A 27,476-nucleotide genomic window follows, 5' to 3' on the forward strand; every position below is an offset into this window, starting at 1 on the left:
GGAAAATAAATATTGAAATTATTATTAGCACTTACAATTATTAGTAGTGTACTCCTACTAGCCCGAAGCAAGATATAAAATGGCAATAAACCAATCATGAATAAAGATCAATGGATAAAGAATAGTGTAAGGTTTTATAGGCTCATATAAAGTAGAATGTAAAACAAAACATTAATTTTAAAAGGCAAATGTATCTTAATGTAGTTCTTTTCTTTCAAATATCCAAGGCAATACAGTTTTAGTTCTTTGAAACATGACAGCAGGAACACAACCCTCCCTGCCAGGAGGGAATTCCATAATCAGAGGGATACACCTGAGGAGTTCCTATCCCTACTGCCACAATGCTAGCCAGACTATGAGTAGTGCTTCCCTAGCTAACCTTAATGTATAGGTTACAAGCACTGGGATAAGTCTTTTAGGCACATAGGATGCCTGCCATTTAAGGAAAAATGGAACTAGGCTTGAGAATAGGTATCCATTAGCTACTTATGTACAAATCTAGGTGACTATCTAGCACAGGGCTTTTCAACCGGTGGTATGCATACCACCGGTGGTACATTGGCATGTGGCAGGTGGTATGCAGCCATGCCCAGACTAGCCAAGTGTAGCAGATGAGCTAAAGTGGCGCAGTGCAGGACTTGCCGTCAGAGAGTCTTCGGGAGCTGCAGGGCTGCTGGGGCAAGACAAAGGCCCCAGGATCGGCACTTCCAGCTCACCCGGAAGAGAAAGGAGGAGGAGGGGGTGGAGACAGGAAGGGATATAAAAGGAGGCAGGGCGGGACAGGGAGAGAAAAAAAAAGACGCAGCCTTGGGAGGAGGAGGAAGAGTCAATTGGAGCTGCACCAAAAGGAAAAGGAGGAGGAGGAGGAGGAGGGGCAAGAGAGGAGAGGACAAAAAACAGGCGGGGCACAAACACAGGTGGCAGCAACAAACATGCAAAAAACGCAGCTGGGGAGGGTTGCAGCATGACTGTTTTTCCCCACAGGCTGACAGCATTCTGAATGCTTCCCTTTCACCCGGGATGTCAGGCACCAGGCCCTCGCCGCTGCCTGTGGGCGTGCCCAGGCAGGTTCGGCTTGTCATTGGTTTGCCTTGCTTGGCCCAGCCTCTCCGCACGGTAAGGACAGTGTGCCACTGCTGCCCAGACTGGGCAGGATGGGAGAGGGGCTGGGCAGCATAGTGCCGGTAACATGTACTCTCATGCCACTCGCGGCATCTCCTCCCTGGAGTCCACGGGTGTATGAAGTGGGTGAGGACCATTTGCTGGTGACCTTAGGGGATGCTGCCTTTTTTCATTCCTCCCGGAGGGCAACCCTTTCCCAGATGCCTTTCTTGCCTGTATTTCTCACTCCCTCATTACAAATATCTTCCCACCATTCTGCTCTTAAGACTGTGTGGTTCTTGCCCAGGAATTTACAGTGGCTTTTCAAGCCATGGTCACCAGTGCTGGCAGCCTCTCCCCCTCCCCTTGTCCCTTCCTGGACATAAAGGAAGGGAAAATGGGAGGGAGGAAGGGAAGGAAGGGGATGGAAGGAAGGAAGGAAGGAAGGAAGGAAGGAAGGAAGGAAGGAAGGAAGGAAGGAAGGAAGGAAGGGACATTGGGTGGAAAGGAAGGAAGGATGGGACAATAAGAGGGAAGGAGATCAGAATGAGAAGCAGGGAGCCAGGGAAAGAGGGAGGATAGGGATGGAGGGACGGAGGGAGGGAGCAAGGAAGAAGGGAGATTGGAATGAGAGGGAGGGAGGGTCTGAGGGAAGTCCTGCCTTAGCACTTGGCCACCAGAAGCCATCATATCACTAAGGATGCTTTGGTTACAAAGCCGGGTCTCCTCACATGGGCAGAGAGTGGGCCTCCCTCTGACCCAAGCACTTTGCCCTCCTGCACCCACCATGAGTAACCTGGCCAGGTAGAGGGGCATATCATCATCATTATCCTTGATGAGGAGGTAAGCACAACCAGGCACCCCCTCGGGGAAGTGCGGCTGGAGTGGGTTGGGCTGCAGGGTCCTGGTGCTCCGGGAGCTTGACGGCCGGGCTGGGCACTTGCCCTCTGCTGCCCAGGGCTCCGGGCAGCCCAGACAACTGTCTGGGAGTCCCCTGTGTGGCCCAAGAGGGACAGGTGAGGCTCCTCTGGTGGACCATGCCCTGGCACCCATCCCAGACACATCCCCCTCCACCAGAGACCCACGGATCTCCCTATAACCCCACCTGCACTCCCCATTGGCCCCCTGTGACCTGAGTAACGTTGAGCTGGCCATGCCCCTCCAGCCATTGGCTTCGCTTGTTAAAAAGTTGCAAAAGGTGATCAGATGACCCTGGGACACTGTGACCATGGTAAGTGTGAATCAGTTGCCAAGCATCCAAATGTAAATCACATGACCCTGGGGATGCTGCAACAGTCATAAGTGGGGAAAATGGTCATAAGTCGCTTTTTTCAGTGCCCTTGTAACTTCAAATAAGCGAATTGTTGTAAGTCGAGGACTACTTGTACTTTATCATTTTTTCCCTTTTGTTTTTTTGGTCAAGTTTTTGACACCTTGCTGGGCGACTGGTGGTACTCGGATATTGCCTTATCCTAAAAATGGTACAATGGGTGAAAAGGTTGAAAAGCCCTGGCCTAGACAACATTCAAATTTAAGAACCTTAGCACAAGTAATTGGAAAGAGATCCCAAACCAACGAAAGATAAGCAGTATATTAGTCATTCTTCCTTGAAGCTGTTAAGAGGTTTAAAGTATAGTTTGATTGATGGCTTATATATTAGATGGCTTACTTTATCACTTTTCCTTTTTTTTTGGTCAAGTTTTTGACATCTTGCTAGGTGACCAGTGGTACTCAAATACTGCAATATCCTAAGAGTGGTACAATCTGTGAAAGGTTGAAAAGCCCTGATCTAGCATAGTCATGAATAGAGATTTCTGTATCTGTAAGAGCTCCTTTTGTCCATGAGTTTCTTTCTGCTCAAAAATGGATAGATACGCAGTGGCCTTTCTTAGCAGGTGGTTTGGGGCTATCAATTCCCAGCTATGTCTGGCAGGGAGCTTTAACTTGGAAATTAAAAATCACAAAAACACAGTACTAAAATTCTGTTCCCATATCAAAATATTTTTACTTGGTGTGTTAACCTTAAGAATTAATTTTGCAAAAATAACTTTAAAATATAAGGTCATATTTGGGGATTGGTCCACTTTCCAGGAATTCACAAATTACCACAAGTAATTTCTGGAGTCCATAAAAAGCTATTGGAAAAACAAAGTTTTTTGCTCGGATACACCTTTTGTGTGATGTGATATTTCATCCAGAGTGCCATAGCTTGCAGCTTACCCTCTAACTCTTTTTGCACAAACACCATTCTTACTACCTTACAGTGTAATCCTATCCGTATTTACTCAGAAAGAATCTTCACAGAACCAGTGTGCATATGATTGCATTCCATTAGGCTATACTAGAGGGAAAAGCAGGAATTAGAGCTATTTCGTCTACTCAGCTGAGCAAACATTAATTTTGATTTTCTCTTCTTTTTGAGCTGTTTCTGTCCAGCTAGTCCTCATAAGACCTTTGACAACTTCTGGCTGCATTACACCTTCTCATTACAGTATCAACATTAACATGAAGAATCCACATATCTGAGTATCTCCTTCCTTTCCTCCCTTTTTTGTGCTATGTTATCTCTTTTCATCTTGCCAGATTGAAAACTGGTGGGCAGGGATCCTTTTTCATTGATCTGTAAGGTGATCAAGAGTATAAATGTTATTCATTATTAAGGGTCTGCTAAACATTCTTTGGAAACAGAACATTTTGAATACTCATAGTCATTCAGAAGGTGGTCCAGCTGTTTTCCATAATGTAATCTTCCAAACGGAAGTAGTTTGCGCTTCCCTAGAGTTCCATAGACTGATTTCTTTCTGGAACAGTAGGCTTTGCACATCTTCAGCATTGATCTATCTACAAATACTCATATAGCCAAGGAAAGAGATGAAAATGGGATTCTTATGTATATAGTAAGCAAATTAAAAAAAGAATTATGAGAATCTGCAAAAAAAAAAAAACTATGGCTCCAACCACAAGTTAAACACCCTACTATCAATCAGGAAACTTACACACTATTTTATATATATATATATATATATATATATATATATATATATATATATATATATATATATATATATATATGTGTGTGTGTGTGTGTGTGTGTGTGTGTGTGTGTGTGTGTGTGTGTGTGTGTGTGTGTGTGAAATGCTTGTTAACTATTTAGATTACCTTGCTAGGCCCCAAACATGGGACAAATCTTTATTTCCTGTTTCAGCCTAACCGAAGACCATCGACAGGCAGTAGTCACAACAGTGACAGCTCATATTTGTGTAAATTTTTTTAGATTGCTAACAAAGAATTAAAGGGAGACTGATATGCATTTCAAACTTATTTGTTTTCATCAGTCAGCCATACCCTTCTGAGATTCGAACCTGGGCTGATTGCACATTAGGCAGTTGTTTTAACCTCTAGGCCGCAAGCTCTATCTCACTTTGTTAGCTGAGAAGCAAGGGAGATATTAATTTTGCAGTTGCTCCCAAACACATTCCCACGGAAACCATTATATGCGGAGTCGAATCCAGCCTGACCAAAATTAACCCTGACGGCGCCAACAAAATCAGACTCGAAGTAACCAACATCCTCTGCACCAGCAAACCACCCAAAAGCAACTTACCCAAAGAGGAACAGACAGCACTACTTAACCTAAAAAATGACACCAGCATAATCATTCTGCCAGCAGACAAAGGCAACGCCACGGTGGTAATGAACTCATCTGACTACCATACCAAATTATCCAACCTACTCCAAGACTCCACATACAAACTCCTCAAGACAGATCCCACCACCTACCTGGAAAAAAACACAAAATCCAAAATAAAAGCCACCCCCATCAGTGAAGAGATCCATAAAACAATCATTCCCAGAGAAAAATCATCCAGATGTCCTAAGCTCTATGGTCTGCCCAAGATACACAAAGAAGGAACCCCACTCAGACCCATAGTCAGCTCCATAGGCTCACCTATACAAAATCTAGCCAAATTTCTTGCCAAACAACTACAGCCTTACGCAAATTCCATCACCTCACACGTACAAGATTCATTCCATTTCATAGAGATCATAAGTAAATTAAACTTACAGCCCTGTGACCTACTTGTGAGCTTCGATGTCGTATCCCTCTTCACCCAAGTGCCAATCAAAGAAGCCTTGACAGCTATCCTAAATAAATACAACCCCCCAAAACACATCCTAGATCTGACCAACCACTGCCTATCTAACACATACTTCATCTACAATGGACAAAGATACAAACAAATGGAAGGAGCACCCATGGGATCACCCCTTTCACCTGTCATCGCAAACCTCTACATGGAGGTTTGAAACCCTCGCTCTAGAAACCCTCGCTCTAGAAAACATACTTTGAAACCCTCGCTCTAGAAAAATCCAACCACAAACCCAAACTCTGGCTCAGATACGTAGATGACACCTTCGTAATCTGGCCACACGGCAAAGAAAAACTGGATGACTTCCTCACACACCTCAATAGCCTACACCCCAAAATACAATTCACCATGGAAACAGAAGCTAACAATCAACTTCCCTTCCTTGATGTCTAGGACACACTATCTACCATAAAAAAACACACACAAACCGCTATCTGAACACACTCTCACACCACCACCCAGCACAGATCAACTCCGTAGCCAAGACACTCATCTCCAGAACAAAACACCTAGCTGACGAACAACACCAAAAAACTGAACTACACACTCTCACTAATGTACTAACAGCCAATGGATTCCAAAGAAACACGATTACCAACTTAATCCGAAGAGAGACACCCACAAAAACACAAGACAGAGAACAAGAAAATGGCAAAGCCCTCCTCCCATACTTAAAAGGGACCACAGACAGAATCAGCAAGGTCCTCCAAAAACACAACATCAAAACAGCATTCTACACAGACAGAAAAATATCCACCATCCTAAGAAACCCCAAGGACATAATTGGCTTAGAAAACCAAGGAGTATACGAAATCCCATGCCCCACCTGCCCCACCACATACATCGGACAGACCAACAGAAGAATAAGTGCACGCATTGAAGAGCACAAAAACTCACTCAGAAAAGGAGAACAAACTTCATCCCTGGTCCAACACTTTGAAGCCACGGGACATGAAATTGATTTTAAAAAAACCAAAACTATCGCCAAAATTGAACATTTTAACAACAGAATAATCAGAGAAGCCATTGAGATAGAAAAACGCCCCCACAGCATAAACAAACGAGATGATACCTCTCGCCTACCAACCATTTGGAAACCCGCCTTGATTGACAGACGAGTCCCAACCACCAAGAATGATAGACCCAAAGTCATGATAACACCACATGACATCACCACCACACAACCATTCAAAAAGCAAATCCGAACCCACAATGATAACGAGGCACAACCACAAAACAGAAACCTAACTACAGCTGCAACATCAGCCACTTTAAACCCCTCCAAACCACACAATAAGCAAACTGACACCCACTATAAAAACATGGCACCACCACAAACACGAAGCCGAACAAAAGCAGCACAACTCACCAGCTCAGGTCTAAGGCTGGCAGCTGAGACCAGCCCATCCACTCAAAACACACCCCCACCCAATCAGAACACACCCACCATTCAAAACACACTCCCACCCAATCAGAACACACTTACTCCCCCACCCAATCAGAGCACACCTCCACCCACAGAACACACCCCCTCTGGCAGTTTAAAAAAGAGGAACAAACAGCCACATGCTTCTCCCAGAAGAAGGAAGCAGAAGCCACCAGCCTGATGATGACGGATGGGATTCCGTCGAAACGTCGCCCCTACACCTTTAGTTCTACGCGGGGAAAAAACCCGAATAACCAAAGATATATCTTTTTGTAACAATATTGGAGGACTGCTATTATGTCACCTTTAGTTTTTCATTAGACTAGACATACCCAATTCCTGCAATTGTTTACCATATGATTCAGGCTCCAGGCCTCTATAATCATGTTTGTTGCTCAACTGGTCTTGCAATATTTTTGGAATCCAATCCAATTTCATTTTTGACCAACATAAAAACCTAGAAAATATGACATTCACAACTTCAGCACAAAACATCAATGTTTTGAAAAGTATTAAGGATGGTAACTATACTATTAAGAGGAGACATAAAAGATGTAAGCCTGCTGTAAACCCAGATCTGTGCTGTGCTATATAATATACTAAAAGAGTAATCTGAAATAGCAAAAGCTGAAAAATGGAGGTTAATAACAGTTATAACATTTTGCCAGAAGTTGTGTTGAGGCTGACTGTTTCTAGCTGGCAATCAAGATTTAGTGGATTTTATAGGCAGCTGAACTATGCCTGGCAACTTTAGATGTAATTGTGCAGCTGGAATCAGAAATAACAACAATAAATAGATATCAAGTTGATCAGGGCATCTGATAACCTGGCAAGTAGTGAAGAACAAGGGCACTGCCAAGGACTCCATCAAATGAACAGAGGGGTTTGCTGACTAACTCAGGGACACAAAACATTTTGGGAAGGGATCTTCTTACACATACCTTGTAGCAGAATTGAGGGGACAATGTTGTGGTGAGCTAGAATAAAAGCCATTCTGTGCTTAGATGCCTATACTGGATAAAATATGCTGATCAGAAGGTTACTGATAATCCGTAAAATTAATATTTATTAGTTTTTAAATTATATTAAGCAATATTAATTAATTAATTATAGCATATATTAAATATTATTAATCAATAACATTATTTCAATTGATTGCTTTCTAATCTTTGCAGTGGTGTACTGCTTGTGATAGTAGAGATTCTTTTTTAGGTTTCATGTCCAAGAACTAGTATTTTAGGAGTTAAGCATAAATTATATTTTAATGTGGAATTTCCAGCATCTGAACGGTGAAGAAATGAACTGGGTTCAGATTTAATGGTGAAGTTATCTATGTCATGGAAGTGTCAATACAGGCAATAAATAAAATTTTAATAATTTCAAGTTAATAATAGATTCTTTTTCAAATTAATAACAGTTTCACTGACAATGTAAAGAATTAATGACACAGAAAACACTCACTTAAACAAATGTTACTGTGCATATCTAATAAACAGAAACTAGACATTGATACTAGAGACCTGTAAGCTGGCAAATGTTAGGTCATATATATTAATTTACTGGGTGGAATGGAAATATGAGGGAAGTCAGTATGTGTATAGACCACCACCGTAAGTACACTGCTCCATAATATCTTTATCACTTAAACAGGGTGTATATGCTCCATTCCAAGAGCCAGTTTGATGCAGTGGTTAAAATATCAGGCTATCAATCAGGAAACTATCAGTTCTAGTCCTGCTTTAGGCCCCAGGCCAGCTGGGTGACCTTAGGCTAGTCACTTTCTCTCAGCCCTAGGAAGCAAGCAATGGCAAACCACTTCTAAAAATCCTTGCCAAGAAAAATGCAGGGAAATGTAATTTCTGAGAACTAGAGACAAACAAATGGAAGAAAAAATAAGTGCTTCATTCAGATTCTATATTATCCTACTTTTGGACATGTTATCTGAAGACCTAGCTGTCTAGAGAAAGCTCTAAGTTCATTGCTTGGAAAAGTGTAAAGAAAGAGGAGAAGCAAACACTTTAACTATGGCAGGGATAGGCAACCTTGGCTCTTTTATGACTCGTGGACTTCAACTCCCAGAATTCCTGAGCTAGCAATCATAAAAGAGCCAAGGTTCCCTACCCCTGAACTATGGCAACAGGTGTATCATTGGAAAATCTAAAACAGCAAGATAGGTGTTGTGTACTGGGTTCCTTGTAGCAAGCAGGAGACGAAGCGAGAGAGTTCAGGCAGGAACATGCTTTATTGAATGCAGGAACTGAACTGTTAACCAAGGCTTCTATTTATACTGCTGGCCACTAGGTGGCGGCCAATAGGTTTGAAGGAGCCTACTGCCGCCCTAGAACCAACCAATGGTGGTCTTGGAGACTGTCTGAGGAGCCAGCGACCGTTACTCAACTCCCTGATTAAGCAATCTCCAACAGCAATCAAGACACGTGGTACCGTTCAAATAAAACAGGCCCAATACATTACAGCCCTCCCCCCTAGAATGTACACACATTATAATAAAACAATGGTTGAAAATAAGGTACAGCAGTGTTACAAGTGTTTGCAGTAGTAGTTACTTTTTTTTTGAACAAGAAATAAAGTACAGCAGTGATACAAGCACTTACAATAATATACTTACTTTAGAACAAAATCCTGCAAATAAGCTGGAGGCTTATGTGACCTTGCAGATCGCCTGGGGGATCCATGAACTCCTCGCATACTGACGATAAGGTCATCGTTTGTGTCCGGTTGATTCCGATGACCTGGATCCCCAAAGCATCAAACCAATCAAGCCCTATCAGGCTCGTTTGTTGACCCTCCACTACAATCACATCCAGAGGCCCCCAAAACCCCTTGAACTTGACAGTCAAGGTGGCCTTGCCTTTGATGGCAACTCAGGAGTTTTGGAAGTCAGTCAAGATAATGTCGGATGGCCTAAGCTTGGTCCCCCTCTTGCTGTGGTTGCAGACGAAATGGAAGGTTTCAAGTGAAATGATGGACATGGCTGATCCAGTGTCCAGTTTCATCCTGCAAGGGACGCCTTGCAGCTCGACCTGAAGTCAGAATTTGGACTTAAGGGGGCGGCAAGCTCCTGTGCGGCAAACGCTCCAGCGGCTGGAGCAAAACCCTACACTAAATTGCCCCAGGGCCCCGGAACCTCTCCTAATCGGAATGTCTGATTGGCAGTCCTTCTGGCAACCTCTACAGACTGAAGCCATGTGGCCAGTCTTCCTGCAGGCCCGACACGTGACTGTCTGGAACCTGCAGTCCATGCATTGGTGGTGGCTGCCATAACCTGGACACCGAGAGAAAGGAATTGGCGTGTAAATAGCCCTCTGTTGTTGGTCATTGTGCCGTTGTTGGTTGTTGTGCCATTGAAGCTTGTCCACTTCATGGTTGCTGTCGGTGTCTTCTATGAGTTCGGCGTCTTCGTAGTGGACGGCTTCCTCATGCTGAGTGCTTTTGACGGGCCACATGGCTTTCATGGCCTTGCCGGCAGCTTCGTCCGCCATGATCTCTTTCAAGGCTTCCTGGAGCAAGAGAGTCTCTTTGGCAAAGAGTTTCTGCTGCAGCTCTCTGCTCCGAAGCCCACAAACAAGTCAGTCTCAAAACCTTTCTTCTAAATCGGTGAAGGCACAGACGTGAAGCTTGTCTCAATGCCACAATGAATTCCGTGGCTGTTTCACCCAGCTGCTGAACTCTCTTCGAATGCGTGTCTCTAAGCTATTACTGAAAGTTTGGGCTGGAAATGGTCGCTGAGCCGTTTCTTCAGGTCCATGAACGTTACGGACTCCAGCTGTGCCAGTGCGACCAAGTTCTCTGTGATATCGAAGGTTGCAGGCCCACAGATGCACAGGAGTGTTGCGGCCTTCAGGCCGTCTTCAGCGACTTGGTTGGCACGGAGATAGTTTTCGACCCTCAAAATGTATGACACCCATCTCTCCAGGTGAGTGACATCAAATTCCTCAAGCTTTCTGACCTTCGCCATCTCAGGAAGTCTTTGCGGCTTGGGCTTCTCTTCTTCCTTGTCCTGCTCCCTCATAGGCCCTGGGACTGGTCTGCAGGGCTGGTGGTCACTAGCGTGGCTGTGCTAGGCCAACCGAGGGGGGGAAACGTGTTCCCTGCCAGGTGTTTGGCTGGCCTCACCCTCTATTGACTTTCAGCTCTTCTGAAGGAGCAGGATCCCACCTTCGTCGCCAGTGTTGTGTACTGGGTTCTTTGCAGCAAGCAGGAGACAAGGCAAGAGAGTTCAGGTAGGAACATGCTTTATTGAATGCAGGAACTGAACTGTTAACCAAGGCTTCTATTCAGCTATTTATATTGCTGGTCACTAAGCGGCGGCCAATAGGTTTGAAGGAGCCTATTGCCGCCCTAGAGTCAACCAATGGTGGTCCTGGAGACTGTTTGTCTGAGGAGCCAGCGACTGTTACTCAACTCCCTGATTAAGCTATCTCCAACAGCAATCAAGACATGTGGTACAGTTCAAGTAAAACAGGCCCAATACATTACAATAGGGACAGATTGTCATACACAAAATCTATCCATGTAGTTGCTAGGAATTGATGTTGGCATGTAATGAAAAATATGATTCATTTACCTACACTGCCTTAAAAGCAACTAAAAAGTTAAAAAAATTGAAAATAAATTCTCCTTAAAATTACTAATTAAAACAAATGATATTGAAAAGGCCTGTTCTTCAACATGGTACACCCACAATCTTCATAATTCATAGTCAGACAGTCATAGATTCAGGTTATTGAATGCTGTGCTACCTGCAGTATAATTTATTTAGATACTGTATCTCCTGATAGAAAAGTAAGGGATATGTTTGGACATTGTGAAATTTTGGCATAGCATCCCATTTCTACCAAAGCCACTATTATATTTATTTATTTATTTATTTATTAGATTTATATACCGCCCTTCTCCCGAAGGACTCAGGGCGGTGTACAGGGCAATTTAACAACAACAACTTTTATTGATTAGCCCTTGGGCCATATCAAAATACAAAGTTCCAGCAACAAACCGTCACCAAAACTAGATAAAAGCAATCCGAAATGGAATTTGATAAAATACAATTTAAAATGGAATTAAAATACAATTTAAGTTAAAATAGTAATAAAATGCAAATTTAAGATATAGATAAAATATGGAAACATTATATTTCGGAGTCGCCCTTACAATCTACCCCAATCAGTCCCACATATGCAGATCTTAACTGGATCATTTTGTTCAAATACTGTGCTACATTGGATGTTATTTTCAAGTTCTGGCCGGACATAAGGTAAGTTATTTTGATATGGGGATCCCAATGGGTCATTCGTTTGGTATATAGACCAAGATACCTGTCTCTCACCTTCTTATACAAACAACAGTCAAATAGGATGTGAGCCAGGTCCTCTACCTCTGCCGCTCCGCAAATGCAGAGACGCTCATTGTACGGTATAGCATGAAATCTCCCATATCTGACCATTGTGTCAAGCTGTTCAAATCTTGCTCTCGTAAATATCTCCCTAAGATGTTTTGGGAGTTGTGACTTCAAATAACTGTCCACTTGAAAAGTACATTTGTATTTACTCAGCCATTTCAAGTTACCCACCTTACTAAGGATAGCTATATCAGTTTGTGCTTCTATATCCTTAATTCTTTGGGCAACTCTTTTTTTAGATTGTTCTCCTGTTACGCAAGAAACAGGAAGGCCACAGCTTCTTACAAAATTTGTTAGTTTGGTGATCCAGGAGATTTGTGATTGTAGTTTTATTTGCTCTAGTAGGCATAATTTGGGGAGTCTATCAGTCTCCATTTCATTAACTTTGCACCAGTAGTTATAAGCTCTAATTTTAGATAATGCCTGAATTGTATGAATTCCCAATTCAGCTCTAACTGCTGCAGCAGATGTTCTTGGATCTACACCCAAAATGCATCTCAGATGCTGGGACTGTGTTCGTTCTAAAGCTGTGGTTGAATAAAGACCCCAAATTTCTGCTCCATACAAGAGCATTGTCGTAACCTTAACCTTATAAACTTTGAGTAGTGGAGCTAGGGACCCTGGGTAACTATGATTCTTTAGTTTGAGCAATAAATTCAAACGGGCTTTTTGCTCTAAATGTACTTCGTTGATGATGGCAGGCCCAAGATCCAGTCCTGGAAAAAGTTACTCCCAAATATACAAAGGTATTAACCTGTTCAATTGGTTCACCGTCTAATTGCCACTTATGTCTCTGATGGTTTCTTCCAAACACCATTATTTTCGATTTGGATTTGCTAATAATTAGGGAGTTATCCTGGCAATAAGAGCTGAATCTTCTTAATAGCCTACGTAATCCTACTTGTGAGTATGATAATAAAATCATATCATCAGCATAAAGCAAGCTGTTACAGTAAGTATTTAGGATCATCGGCATGTGTACCATGGTATCCTTCATTAACCCTGGCAAATCATTGATGTATAAATTAAATAATAATGGGGCTAGGATACACCCTTGCCTTATCCCTTTATTTGTGTGAATCCTATAGTCAGGGCCCCATTAACCCCATACCGCACCCTCAAACAGGTACTTGTGTAAAGGGCTTTAATCAAAGCCAGAAGTCTGGGTTCTATTTTAAGAGATGTCAATTTACTCCATAGTACGTCTCTATTTACCATATCAAATGCTGCTGTAAGGTCTATAAAAGCAGCAAACAGGGGTCTCCTCTTATAGGCATATTTGGCAATTAGATGGTTCAAAACAAAGCAGTTATCAATAGTAGATCTGTTCTGTCTAAAACCTGCTTGTTCTTCTGTGAGGATGTTGTTTTCCTCTACCCAGATTTCAATTCTGTTGAAAAGGTACCTAGCATATATTTTTGCTACAATGTCAATCAGGCTGATGGGCCTATAATTACTAGGATCCTTTTTATTCCCTTTTTTATATATAGGGACAACTATTGCCATCTTCCACCCGTCTGGTATATGGCAGGTGTTATTTATGTGTGTAAAAAGACCTGCTAATATAGGGCCCCACCAGTTGGGAAATTTCTTAAATAATTCTGCTGGTAAAAAATCCTCGCCTGGGGCTTTATTGCTCTTTAAGCTTTTAATGATGGACTGTATCTCCTTTTCTGAAACTGGTGGCCAAGGGGGGAGGGTTCTCGGATTTACCAAATCACTGTTTAAAAATAATTTCTTTACCGGTTCGGTGGGGGCAAACAAGCACTGATAATAATTCTCCCAGTCCGCAGCAGAGATTGGTATGTCAAATGCAAATCTCCGTTCCTTCAGAATACCTGCTACTGAGTGCCAAAATAATACTGAATTATGACTTCTGGCAGCCAACTCAAGTTCTGACCAGATTGAAATGGCAAAACGTTTTTTCTTTAATGTTATAGTTTTTTTATATTCCCTTCTTGTGTGCAGCATCTTAGCTTGTATATGGGCAGTAGGATTCCTCTGGGCAAGTCTCATGGCTGCCTTCAATTTCTTTTTCTGTCGCTGGCAATCAGAATCAAACCAGCGAAGTCTACCCACTTGGGCTCTTTTTGTAGTAGGTTTAGCTGTTAGGTGTTTCTTCAGTATGTTACACAGATTGGAGAATGCATTGAAGGCTGACATCCAGTCAGTAGTAGATGACTGTATTGTTCTAGCCCACTTAGTAGCATTCTCTGTTTTAAGGCATTCTAATATTGCCTTAGTATCAACTTTGGCCCAAATTAACCTTTTATTTTGGGTCACCTCTACCTTTTTGGTGAGCCATCTGTCAGCCATGTTATATGGTCTTAAATCTGAGCGGCCTCGCAATGTCACACTTACAGGCTGATGGTCGCTATTGTCGCTAAGGTGTACTGTGACCTCTGAGAAGAGATCAGCCTTATCTGTAGACACACAAAAGAGATCCAGTACACTACTTGAATTGGCTGAGTGGTATGTATAAGGGTATGTATAATTCTTGTCCTTACCTCCCAAAATTTGGAGATTACCCTTAAAAATTAAGGAGACTAGGAGCAGGCCAGCGGCATTACTTTTACAGTCTCTTGAGAGCCACTGAGGATGGTTATCAAAGAACTCCCCTGGGATTCCCTTCTTCTGGGCAAGCTCATACAGAGAGGGACCCAGTCTAGCGTTCAGATCTCCTAATAATACCACTATGGACTGAGGGTACAATATAGATAAATCTTCTAAGATAACTTCCAAGCCCATCCAATATTCAAAATTATAGTGCTGGGATGTGCTTGGAGGAATGTACACATTTACCAATATTAACTCAAACTGGTCATATTCAAATTTGACAGCTAGAAAGTACGGATACTTATCTTCGTTATATAATTTCTCTCCCTGCCATTGCAACTCTTCCTTTATAAGAATGCATAGCCCACCAGAGGGTCTCCCTTTGTTCTTTGTTTTTAGGGCTGGGGAGGCCCATCCCTGAAAGCCTGGCAATTGTACTGGTTCATCCACTTCGGTTAGCCAGGTTTCTTGAAAGGCTATTACGTCAAATCTAGAAAGAAAGCTCATTAGTCCACTATCAACCATCCTTTTCCAGCCAGCTATGTTCCAGGTCATCAACTGTATGGGGTTCTCAGAAGCAACATGGTCTGACTTGGTTGATTGGCTAGATGGTGGAAATGCCAGATGTCAACTTGACAATGGAGCTGGGTCAATATCATCTAAGCTTCCCATATGAACACAGTTGTTGTGAGGTTCGATATTTCTCCTCGTGGGTTGCAGAACTTGTTGTTGCTCCTCTATATCTCGGTTGCCAGTGTGCCTCTGCTCTTGCTCCAAGAATGATTTTTTTTCCAAAGAGCAGGTACTCTGGCTTAAGTCAATAAATGTAGATTTATGTCCATTTTTGGAGGGGCTTGGCTGAGGGTTCATCTTGTGGAGAGATGTTGTGGGAACTTCTAAATCAAATGAGGATGGAAGCTGGATTATGTCCTTGGTGTTTGTCAGCTTAGGGGGCACTGTGTGATGAAGCCCTTTGTCTTTCAGTTGTTTCTCAGAGGCTGGGTCAGTCAGTGCAGTTACTCCACTCTCAGCCTGTGTGACAACACCTTTTTTTACTGTTGAGGTAAAGGCAGATTGTTGATTAAATATCTTGTCACAAGGTTGCGTGTTTAGTGGATCCAAATTAAATAGAGGCTTTGCTGTAGATTGGGTTGTTGTCAGTGCCTCTTTTAGGTCGTCCAATCTTTGAATGATGTTAACTTGCTCAGGTTCTGGCAATGCACTGAATAGGTCAATCAACATTTCCTCTGGCACATCCTCAGCAGTTCCTGCAGCTGTGGGTAACACAGTTCGTATATTGCTTCTTTGCTTTCTCAGGGTCAGTTCAGTTGCAGCAGCCTCAGGCTTAGTAGTGTGAGGGCTGTTGCAGCCTAGATTTAAAGCGACAGTTCCCTCTTGGTGATGCTGTTTCAGGAGTGGGCACACTTTTTCTGAGCAAAAGACCCTTATTGGAAATATAGAGAAAAAGCTCAGAAAGGGCTTCATTCTGAAGAGCATGGAGGGAATTGTGGGCTGCTTGAATGATAGGAGAATTCTCATACATTGTGTTCTTGCTGGCAGCCACTCTACATGTAGTAGATCTATCAGAGTGGATTCACAGCAGAGCAGCTGGCTCAGGGACAGCCTAATAGCTTTTCTATTGCTCCAACGCCCTCTATTTACTCTCTTGTCATAAATTTGCAAAGTAACCTGGTTAGTTTGCAGACTGTAGTTATATTGGTCATCTCTTAGACCTTTGCCTGATTGAGTGTTTTCTCTGTAGGTGTTCAAATTTTTGGGAGGAGAACAAGGTCCTTCTCTACTTTCACCTTCTGAGTTAGCCATCCCATGTCTGTCCATGGTTATCCTCCCAAGTCCTTCCACAGTATTTGGGTGGCTCCTAACAAACTCTGCAAAAGACTCTTTCAGACAATCAACCTTATCCATGACAATTGACAAGAGATTATATATTGAGTTTACAGTTTGGGCTGTAAGCAAACATTGTCTAGAGAGGAAGTCTGTCACATTTTCCCCCTTCAAATTTGCTACATCTCCCTCCTGTGTAAAAGAGGCTGTTGCCAGATTCCAAGGAGGGGAGCCATTCTCCAAGAGGGAGGAAGACAGCTCCACACACCGTCTGCTCTCCACTTCGGTTTGTAAGTCCCATTCCAATGAGTCACATAAATTAACTTTATCTGATAAGGTGCCTGTGAATGAGTTACTTACTGGAGCAGACTGTCTGTTTGCAATATAATCCTCCATTTTCTGCTGCTTCAAAGGCTTGGATATACTTTCTCCTGCAGAGTGCTGTCTCTTCCTTCTTTTCCCCATTCAGGTTTGTTAAAACAGGTTTAAAAATAAGTTTAAAACTATGGTTTAAAAAGTTGAAATGGGTTAAAAATGGGTTTAAAAAGTTTAAAAGAGGTAGGTTAAAATACAATATTAAAAGAGGTTAAAAAGTTAAAATAAAAATAAAGTAAAATAAAATAAAACCTTTACTTTTGGAGGAGCTCTTTACGGCCTTTGCTGCCTCTCCACCATCTTGGCCGACAGAGTGATGTACAGGGCAATTAAAATACAGCATTCAAAAGTTAAAATAGATTAAATTAAATTTAGCCCCAAACAAATAAATTAAATTATAAAATTTAAGACCCCAATCCCTCAGTCCAGGCCAGCAAGCTCAAATAACCAGGTTTTCAGGTCCTGGCGAAAAGAGCGAAGGTCGGGAGCCATCCGGAGCTCCACAGGCAGCTGATTCCAGAGGGCAGACGTGCCCACAGAGAATGCTCTTCCCATGGGGGCCGCCAGCCGGCACTCCCTGACCGATGGCACCCTGAGGAGACCCTCTCTGTGGGAGCGCACGGGGCGATGGGAAGTAGACGCTGGCAGCAGGTGCTCCCGTAAATAATCCGGACCCATGCCATTTAGCGCTTTATAGGTCATCACCAGCACCTTGTGATAAATAAACAAAGCACTGATTTCAGTTCCAATTGAAAAAGATGCTGAGGAGCAGTTTTTGAACATCAGCAGATTCCAGCACCTCACCTCAAAACAAGTGTCATATCACAAGACCACCTTATAGCCGTGGTGGTGAACCTATGGCACATGTGCCACAGGTGGCATGCAGAGCCCTCTCTGTGGGCACGTGCCCCGTCGCCCCAGTCCTAGGCCTTCAGCTGGGTTTTATAAAACCTTTACACTTTAGGCCTCTGCCGCTGTGTGCAAAAAACCAGTTTCAATAAATCAATGAATTTCAACTTCTCGTGGGGAAAAAAAAGATCTCGCAATGTTGGAATTGATTGAATGAACTTTTTAGTCCCACCCACTCTGCCATTACCACCACAGCCATGCTCACACAATGGGCCACGCCCACCCAATTGGCCTCACCCACACAATGGGCCACGCCCACCCAGCACCCGACGATACATAAGTGGGTTTTGGGTTGGAGTTTGGGCACTCGGTCTCTAAAAGATTCACCATCACTTCCTTATAGGAACTGAAAGATCACATGGAAGAGGGAGTTGAGTTACTCTGTTGCATTTTTGAAGTATAATCTAGCCCTTTTCTGCATTTGCCTCACAAGGCAGTGGACTGACTTAGATCTATTTTAAGGAGCAAGGTTTAAGAGATGCCAGCAAAGGATTTCATCCAAGTCTTTAGGGAAATTATAAAGAATCTGGGATTGCTCCAATTAATGATGCCCCCTTTCCAGAATTAAATGAGAGGAAATGCTCTGCAGGCAATGTTGTTAGCATAAAGGAAAAGGAAGTAAGATAATAGTTATAGCAGCCTAAGCACATTGCTATGATTCAAAATCTCCCATACCATGAATTACCAATAGGAAGATAGCTATTTTTTAACAGGTACTGATAGTATACAGGTTAAGCAGCTATGGCTTTTAAAAAATAAATTACAATTTTTTTTAAAAAAAATTGTTTTTAACTTTTGTATCTTGGTTTTGTTTTTTTAATCACCCTGTAAACCACCCTGAGTCCTTCGGGAAAGGGCGGTATATAAATGTAATAAAATAAATAAATAAATAAATTTTACACAGAACGAACTTAAATGTCAGGAAAAGCTGAGATCTGTGGCATGCATGAATAAAAACTTTATTTCATTACAACTCAGCATTATGGGAGAAGTAATCCAATATGTTTAGAAAGCAGCAGGCTGGGATAAATTAAGCTACTGTGTGTTCCCGAAAATAAGAATGGGTCTTTTTTTTGCCTCCAAAAGAGGCATCAGATCTTATTTTGGGGGAATGTCTTTTATGCTTACCTCCGGCACTGACCCTAGCAGGTCCACTTCTTCTACAGCCAAAGGAGCAGCTTTATTCTGCAGGTGCATTCTGGCCTCCATTTCACAGTGAGGCCTCTCCAGAAGGCCACTGCAACCGAGTAGCGAGCTATGGATTGAATCTCAGCTGCAGTGGCTTTCCGGAAAAGCCTCTGACTGTGAAATGCAGGCCTGGCCACAGAACACACCACAGAAGAAGTGGGCCGGCGAGGAGTGGCCTGACTGCCAGGTAAATAGGTGTGGGGTGCATGGGGCAGCTCCACTCCTCCACCCCCACCCTAGCTTGATTTTTAGGTGTATGCCTCACCCCCAAACTAGGGCTTATTTTTGGGGTAGGGCTTATATTAGTCCCACCCCCCAAAATCAAGCCAGGGCTTATTTTCGAGGTAGGTCTTACTTTCAGGAAACACGTTAGTCTTTCCTCTTAGAATTCTGAGGTTGGGAGGGACTCAGAGATCATATATATACTAACTTCCTGTTTGGTACAAGGGCTAATAAGGCACTTTAAAGGGCTGCCCTCTACCTTCAAATGAAGACTTCCAGTGAACAGAAACATGCTAATGATGAGGCAGTCTGTTTCACTGATACACAACTTTTATCTTAAGAAAGATCATCAAAACTTTCTGAGAGACAGATTTTTTTAGACTGTTTGATCATGAGAAAATGATTTTGCCTTTTAATGATGTTGCTCTGTTTTGATAGCGGCTTTTAATCAGCTGTTGATTTTTTAAAAAAAAACATGATTATGTTTCTCATGTGTAAAAAAATTCCACGTGGTGGATATCATTAACCTACATTTTTAAAAAATGATAAAAGACTTCTTTCTAAAGAGAATCCACCTAGAACTGAACTTCAATTAAAACAATTAATCCTAGAATCTATCAAGACTTTATGGTTCTTCCCATATCAACCTTATGTCTGTTTTACAAAATATCCATTCTAGTCCTACAAATATATTCCTCTCCCTCCTTTGTCAAACAGCTACCTGAGTTTTGCACTACAAAGCATTTGTTGCTGGAAAAAGAGAACACAATATCTGTATTATGTAGCAAATTCTCAACTCAGCAATGGTCCTTCATAGCCACCCAAGCCAATATTTTGGATGCAATGAGCTTTCTTGGACAATAAAAATAAAGGGAAGTTGCAGCCTTGTCCTTACCATGAAAGTGTGCCCAATTACCCAGACTAAGAACCAAGGATAAAGAGAAGTAAATAGGCAGCAAGTCGCAGGAGGAAGAACAATAGAAGGGCAGATACATTTTGATCAATCAGGGTGTCCTTTGTGATTAGTCCACTCCATACCACTGTTACACGAGAGTGTCCATGTCATTTTTATGTCTCCTCAAACCAGAAACATGAGACTATTGTGTTGGTAGAGCACATACTGTCATTTATATACTTGGCCCTGTAGGCATTAGAATGAGCAATTAAAAGATGCATAATTCACATTTCCCCAAAATATTAATAGAATTCTCTTTGATCAGAATAAAAAACAAGCAGTTCCTACAAAGGGGAGACAAAGACTTACTTGCCAATATTCATAACAGAGGGCCAAATCAAAAGTTAATTTGATTTAATTTTCTCATCCCTGGCCCTCCCACTCATTTGAAAACTCATCTTAAATTAGTTCAAACTGACTCCAAAGGTTATGGAAATTCATTCTCCAGGCAGGCGCCAATTGGTAATTAATCTATGACCACATAGTGAGCACAAATCACCATTTCAGCACAAATCACCATTTCAACTGCAGATAGGAAAGCACAAGAAAATGATTGCTTAATGTGAGATGTTTCCAAAGGAAAAAAATACCCATTATTAAAAGAATTAAAAGGGATGGTTAAGGTGGGGATAGAAAAGTCATGTGTATTAAGTTGCAATTTAGACCAATGTTTCTCAACTCATGTAAGCACAATAAGTTGGTTACAAAGTTTTGCATCTCTTCTTTGAAGTTTTGTGGCAGTCAAATCAATTTCCCTCCTGACAAATTGCAAATCCAAGGAATTATTCAGAATAGGTGCTATTAATGTTTAAGGATTCCTCCTTCACCACATGGCAACATAGCTGACCCCTTTTAACAGAACCTAGTTGCCTATGATTTTTAAGGAGTCAGAAGGAGCTTCCTAGGGATAAAGACATAGATAGTCTCTTTCATCAGTCCAGTTGCATACGCCTAAAGCTTAACTAAAACAACATCTCACTTAAACAGAGGTGCACAGCTTTTTCTAGGCCAAGGGCCAAACTCATTCTGACTGCAAGCTGATGGACATGTTCCAAAAACATGTACCTCTAAAATGATTTAAAAGGATAGGTAATTTAATTTTTTTTGTTATCTTCTAACTCTTCAGTTATTCGTCCCTAATTTCTACTACCATATTAGCATTTGCAAATTTGTAACAACTTACAGTGTACACTTGGGCTTCACCCAAGGTTTTTGAGGAACAGGTGTGGACTCAGGTTATACATCAAAGTGATAAATCAGCAAGCTTTTAAACAGGTCCAATTCTTCTATTTTTCACACATACCAAGTGTACATTCTAATTTTTGTGGGAATATTTTCTGTGCTTCAACTGATAAACTCCCTCCCCTCTTTCCCTTTAACGTTGTCTGTGACAAACTAACCTTTAAACATGAATGCTGAACATCGAACAAGAATCCCACTACTGATTATAAGACTTGGACATGGTTCTTGGAGACAAACAGTTGGAGAGAGAAAAGAGCACAGCTGCATAAAATGAACAGAAAAACAGCAGGACTCCCTTAAGAAAGAGAAATGGGAAACGGTTAGTAGAGGGATCCTCAGAAATAGAAAAATTAATCAAGTGAAGAATATTATTCTCCGGATTAGGAAGGAAGAGTAAGATACTAAGAACCAAGAAAGAAAGGATAAATTTAAGAGGACTACTGAGTGATGATGGGAGTTAGAAAGCCTGTGATCCACCCTTGCAGAATTGAAGTATTAAAGTCAAATGAATGTTTATTCATAAATTGCTTGTCACATCAGCTACATATGTACTGTTGCTACTGGCATAAAAGTGGAATCCAAGTAAGTGTGAACTGATCCAGAAGTGCAAATACTAATTTTATAGGATAGGGATGAATTTGTGCAATGTCTGCATCCCAGTTAGTTAGAAATGGTCTGAAATCACAAGGCCAAAATATTGTCAAAATGCCAAAGAAATAACAGTACAGCCCCAAATCCTTCTTGCTTAAAGTATTCTTTGAACTTCACTCATGCCTGTAGGTCAAAAAGAAATGTGGACTGCTGATAGTTCAGCTTCCTATTCCAGGTATCATGTATATTCATAACTTAAAGAGAAGGAAGTATCTACAGTAACCAATGGCAACCATCCAAAGAGCTAATTGAAGGCTTTGGGCAAGTATGGAATAATTTTTCACTTTTTTTCGCTTTCAACAGCTATATGACCACATGTCATATAAGAATTCCCCAGTATTCATATTCATATGCTATATAGCATTATGAGAAGGGGAGGTCACTGCAACTTGGAAAGGAAAAGTAAATTTTGGATCAACCCTAACCTCCCACCACAAAAAAAAAGAAAAAGAAAAAAAAGAATATGGGGTTGCTCTATTCTGAATTACAGCTAATAGGTATGAAACCCACTTTAAAATATTTAAAGTATAACTTTAAGTAGGTTTTAATATAGCTTAATATTTCTAAGAAACTCCAGGAAACTTCATGACAGTAAATAAACCAACAACTGGCTCAATGTCTCTTCTTCTATTTCTCCAAGTAAAAGGGGGAATCTGAAGCTAACTGGGATAAAGAATTCATTATACTAGTAAAGGTCAATGTAGGATCTTAAATTAAGCATCTTTCCCAAAGATTCAGTATATTCAGTATATTTTCTTCAGGAAAGAAAAGGAAAATACTGTATTAAAATACAGTTTATTATCATTACCATATCAAACTATTCACAGGAACACAGCATGAACTTGGGAAAATCCATTGTGAAAGTTGCTTAAAAAAGGATCAATTTTAACGGGACTGTTTCATTATTTCCTTCCCAATGTAACTCCTCAATTCTACTTCAGACTTTTGGAGACTCTTTGGAACAGGTTTGAATGTATAAGAAAAATGGGGAAATAGCTCTCCTTTTGGTTCTGCTAAAGAAACTAATTCATCAGATTTCATCAATTGTGCTGTAATCCTCTTTTAATTAATGTTGGAATCCTTATTTATATAGTAACAATGCCCAGGATTCTCAGCTAGTTTAGCCATAGACCATGTTAACTAGGAATTCCAGAAATTCTAGGCAAAATATAACTGTAGAGCTTTAGACTGAGGAAAACTGCTAATCAAAATATATTCCATTAAAGATGTATTGTTTTTTTAAAAAATTATTACTTACCTGATAACTTTTCACTCTAACAAAGTCAACTTTCATGGAGATGAACCTTTCTGAGTTTCTACTGAGGTTCTTAATATGCTCCACAAGATCAGCACAGAATTTGTAGCCACCTTTAAGTACACAGAGAACCACAATGTCATTGTATCCAATGTCTTGCATGATATCTTTGGCCAAACGTTCTGTCCTAAAGCAAAAATTAAAAATAAATATAAGTAAAATTTGGTCTCTCCAGTTCATATGTCTTTTTGGTGTAACACACAACATATTCAACTTCAGACACAGTTATATTTTAAAATTTTAATTTGTTTAATTATCCTGCAGGGCATAAAAGAAGCTATTTGCAGGACCATCTCTCCTTGAAGATATTTTACCTATTCCACCAGATCACATAAAATAAGTGCATTCTAGGTCTCTTCCCTTATGTGTTGCTATCTAATGACAAATGTGTATTTTCTGTGGTAGCCCCTACTCTGAGGAACATCTTTCCCTTTAACATCCAGTAGGCCTCATCCTCTTAATCTTTCTGAATAGTGTTAAGAGATGGTTCTTCTCCCAAGTTCTGGGATAAGTGAAATTAGAATTGGAAAAGTTCTGTTGATTGCATCCAGGAAGACTGGTTACAAAATAAGATTTCTTTATCTCTTTGGTTTTTTATTTATTTTATAATTTGTATAGTCTTTTGTTTTATACAACTGTTTTGAGGCACTCAGAGTTGTAGTTAGCCATATGCATCTATAAATAAATAAACAATTAAGCAAATAATTTGGCTGTAGCTTAGTGCATTGTGCATTCAATGTTATGCAGTGGAAACTGTAATCATCAATATTTTTCTATGGTGTTTTTTTGTTAATAGTGTACATCACTGGAGAAAGTGGGCCTAAATTCTTACTTTTTCAAGGGAAGGGGAGATCTGGGGTCAGCTCTAATAGAAACAAATAAATTATGCTTTAAGCCTAGCTTAAAGCATATCAAGCCTATTTTCATTTCATTCTCTTTTGCATGAAAACCAATGCCGAAAACCTGTATCCACTAAACTTTGGTGATGTAAAGGGTATCCAACAACTTCCAGAAACTGGCCAGTTTTGACAACTAATCAAGATCAGACTTGGTTAGTACTTAAATAGGAGATCTTTAAGAAACTTCTAAGAGTGTAGGCTAGACCAGGAAATTAAAAAGAACACATGAATGAATTAATTCAGGAAAGTAGCATGGCAGTGCTTATGAAGTTACCAGGAGTGCAGCTCAACTCAACCCCCTAAACACATAAATATGAACATATTTATATTTGGATGCGCACCACCTTTCAAATTCTGATTCAACTGTCTGATAACACTTTTACCCAAGAGGATCAGAATTCTTATGCACATTATTACTACTCAGAAGCATATGCAGCACAATTTAAGATTCTTTTGTTAATATGCAGCACATTTTCACAGCTTATTATATCACATCTTCAAAGTATATTGATTATCCAGTAAGGGGCATAGCAATCCAAGTTAATACTGTTACTTAAGAAATTCTCTTTTTCCATCATTTTTCTCTGCACCTTGAGTTGCATCTTAGACATTTAGCCTCTAGGCCATTATTAACATTCAAAATGTCTCACAGATAAGAATTTAAACTATACTCTGGAGGATTATTGATCAAGGAATACTCCCCAAGCACCAAGAACAAAAGCATATTTTGACAGAATTCATTTTAAACTGTAAATTATTATTTGAAAGAGGCAAATCCCCCAGCATCTCTCACCATCAACTATGTTGGCTAGGGATGCTAAACGTTGTGGCCCACCCATCTTAAGGCATGAAATATAAAACAGACATTTTCCCACTTAATTTTCTACTTAAAGGCAGCCATCTAGAACAGTGCAGAATGGATAGATTTGAAGATTTATAGCTTTAGTTTTCACATCCAAAATATAACATAAAACATCACTGGATTTCCTTGGGTAAGAGTTGCTTTTCAGAGTAAGATGGGCAGTATTTAAATTTAATAAATGAATATGTCACATTAAATTGATTCAAACATGCTAATAGGTCTAACTAAGCTAGGTTTTGAATTAGCATTGTACTAAACCAAGCCACTGTAGTTTATTCCATCAATCATGGTTACATTCAAACATAGTTTAGAACAAGCTGTGAACCTAATCCCTCTACTAATTGGCAAAATCTTGCTTGGAGCAGATTAATGTATCAGAAATAAAAAGCTGTTCTTAAATGGATACACAACTCTATTTTATAATAACAATATTTAATGTGATATCTGAATTCCTCTGGAAATTACCTACACCAACTGGAAAAATATATCGTCTCACTGGCATTGTTCCATCAGGAGAGAAGTAGCAGCTCTTGTCAAGAGAATGAGCTTTGACATCCTCTGAACGGACATATGCCCAAACTCAACAGCTCAGATCTAGGAACAGCTTTATAGCAAGAACAAACATTCTTGAGGGTACACAAGAACAAACATTCTTCAGGATACACAAGAACAAAACTGAATTAAAAGATGGAGGAAGGAGACCACTGAGCAAAGAACAAAATTAAAGGAGGATATGGATGACCTCCATATACTATTTGGAGGACCCTGAATAGGTTGAGAGTGGAGTCCTAAATGTAAAACTAATATGCTCAAGGGGAAGCTCTTAGCAGATAATAACACACTATGTGATTGTGGAGAAACACAGAATCTGGCTGGTATGTCGGCTACTACCAGAAACATGTATAAAAGTGACTTCTTTTTGGCCAACAACAAACCCAAGAAGGTGGCTTTATTTTGACAGTTTAAAGTTTGATCTAGACATGGAGGAAGAATTTTTTCTGGAATTCAGCCATTCCTTTATGGGAAGTTCTGAATGACAGAAATGAAAAAGAGACTTCTTAAGCTGTCTGCTGAAAGGACAAAAATGAAAATGGACAAGTAACTCTAAACTATGATTCGCTATTGAAGGACTGTAAATGTAGAAAATATAAAGCACAGGTTTTAAATCCACCAAAGTTTTTTACCTGTCAACAATGATCCCATGCGGTATGAGCACATAGTCAAGGTCTCCACAGTAATGCTGTGGATACGTAAACAGATCCAAGCTATATCCTGGCCAATCATCTGATATCTGCAAGCAGATATAAATTGGTTAACATAAACATTTTTGTACTGCATTATAAATGTGTTACCACATTTATCTAAGAACTAGACTTTTAAATATGGAGAATGAAGTAATAAGGAGAATGAGAGATATCAAAGTCTTGTTGCTGCTGGCATGTTGGATTTCACTTGCCAGTGAATTAATTGGTTAGAATTTCTGGGAATTTGTGCAACTATCATGAAGCAACCAGGGCAGAGGAAATGTATCTAAATGGATTAATCTAAAAATCAAGCAATACAAAAAAAACACTGGCTTCAAATTCTTGTAGATCAAGAGATAATGATGGTTTAGCTTAGTTTTATGTGTAAATCCAGTTGTTGTGGCTTATTAATAAGCTATGTTTAAAAGAAATCATGGCTAAACACAATGGCTGTCAACAATTGTGCTAGTGAACACCAAGGCATCTATTAAGACTCGCTCTCTGCTCAAAAAATGGCCTCTATCCTCCTCAAAATTTGTTTCTAACTCATTTTCATAACTGTTGAATTGAACCAGACAGACAAATCTTACATAATTTTGGCATTTTTAAATTTTGATGATTCCAGAATTTCCAGGGGAAGATGGTATCCAGGGTCAGAATCTTGGCCTCATTTCAGTACAACATACTGGTATCGCATTAATCTTGATGGTTGATGATTCTTTAAATACTTTCATAAGAATACAGAATACCATTTCTAACCTTCAAGTGTTGATGTGTGCTCTGACCTAAAAGTATTGTAAACTAGTAAGGGAATTTCCAAAATTGGATAAATTTCCTCTGAACAACTTTCATTAAAGATGTTGGCAAGAAACATCTTCCAGTCCATCTGGACAAAAATTCAAGGTTAGCATGCCACTTTGTCTGGAATTCTGGGAATGTGGAAAACAAATCACAAAAGTTTATGGCATAGTTTTTAATGATTTGCGATTTTTCAGACAGCTTCCCAAGTCAAACTCTAGGCTAGTCATATCTACAAAGGATTGCAGCATATTGATAGTACAGCAACAAATGCGCCTAGAAACCCAATCCCCCTAGTGCCCTAAGATCCCCTATTCTCAA

At 40.6% G+C, this 27,476-nt stretch overlaps 1 protein-coding gene across 1 annotated transcript in view; it reads right to left on the reverse strand.

The window, feature by feature from the left end:
• Positions 1-27,476, reverse strand: part of PRTFDC1 (phosphoribosyl transferase domain containing 1) — a 78,797-nt gene that overhangs the window by 42,624 nt on the left and 8,697 nt on the right. Inside the window, exons 2-3 of the mRNA XM_083376195.1 lie at positions 26,298-26,404; positions 23,296-23,479 (exon numbers count right to left, since the gene is read on the reverse strand). Coding sequence (XP_083232321.1) covers positions 23,296-23,479; positions 26,298-26,404 — 291 coding nt within the window. The remainder of the gene's footprint in view (positions 1-23,295; positions 23,480-26,297; positions 26,405-27,476) is intronic.

Source organism: Vipera ursinii, assembly GCF_947247035.1.
Source record: "Vipera ursinii genome assembly, chromosome: Z".
NCBI classification, from domain to species: Eukaryota; Metazoa; Chordata; class Lepidosauria; order Squamata; family Viperidae; genus Vipera; species Vipera ursinii.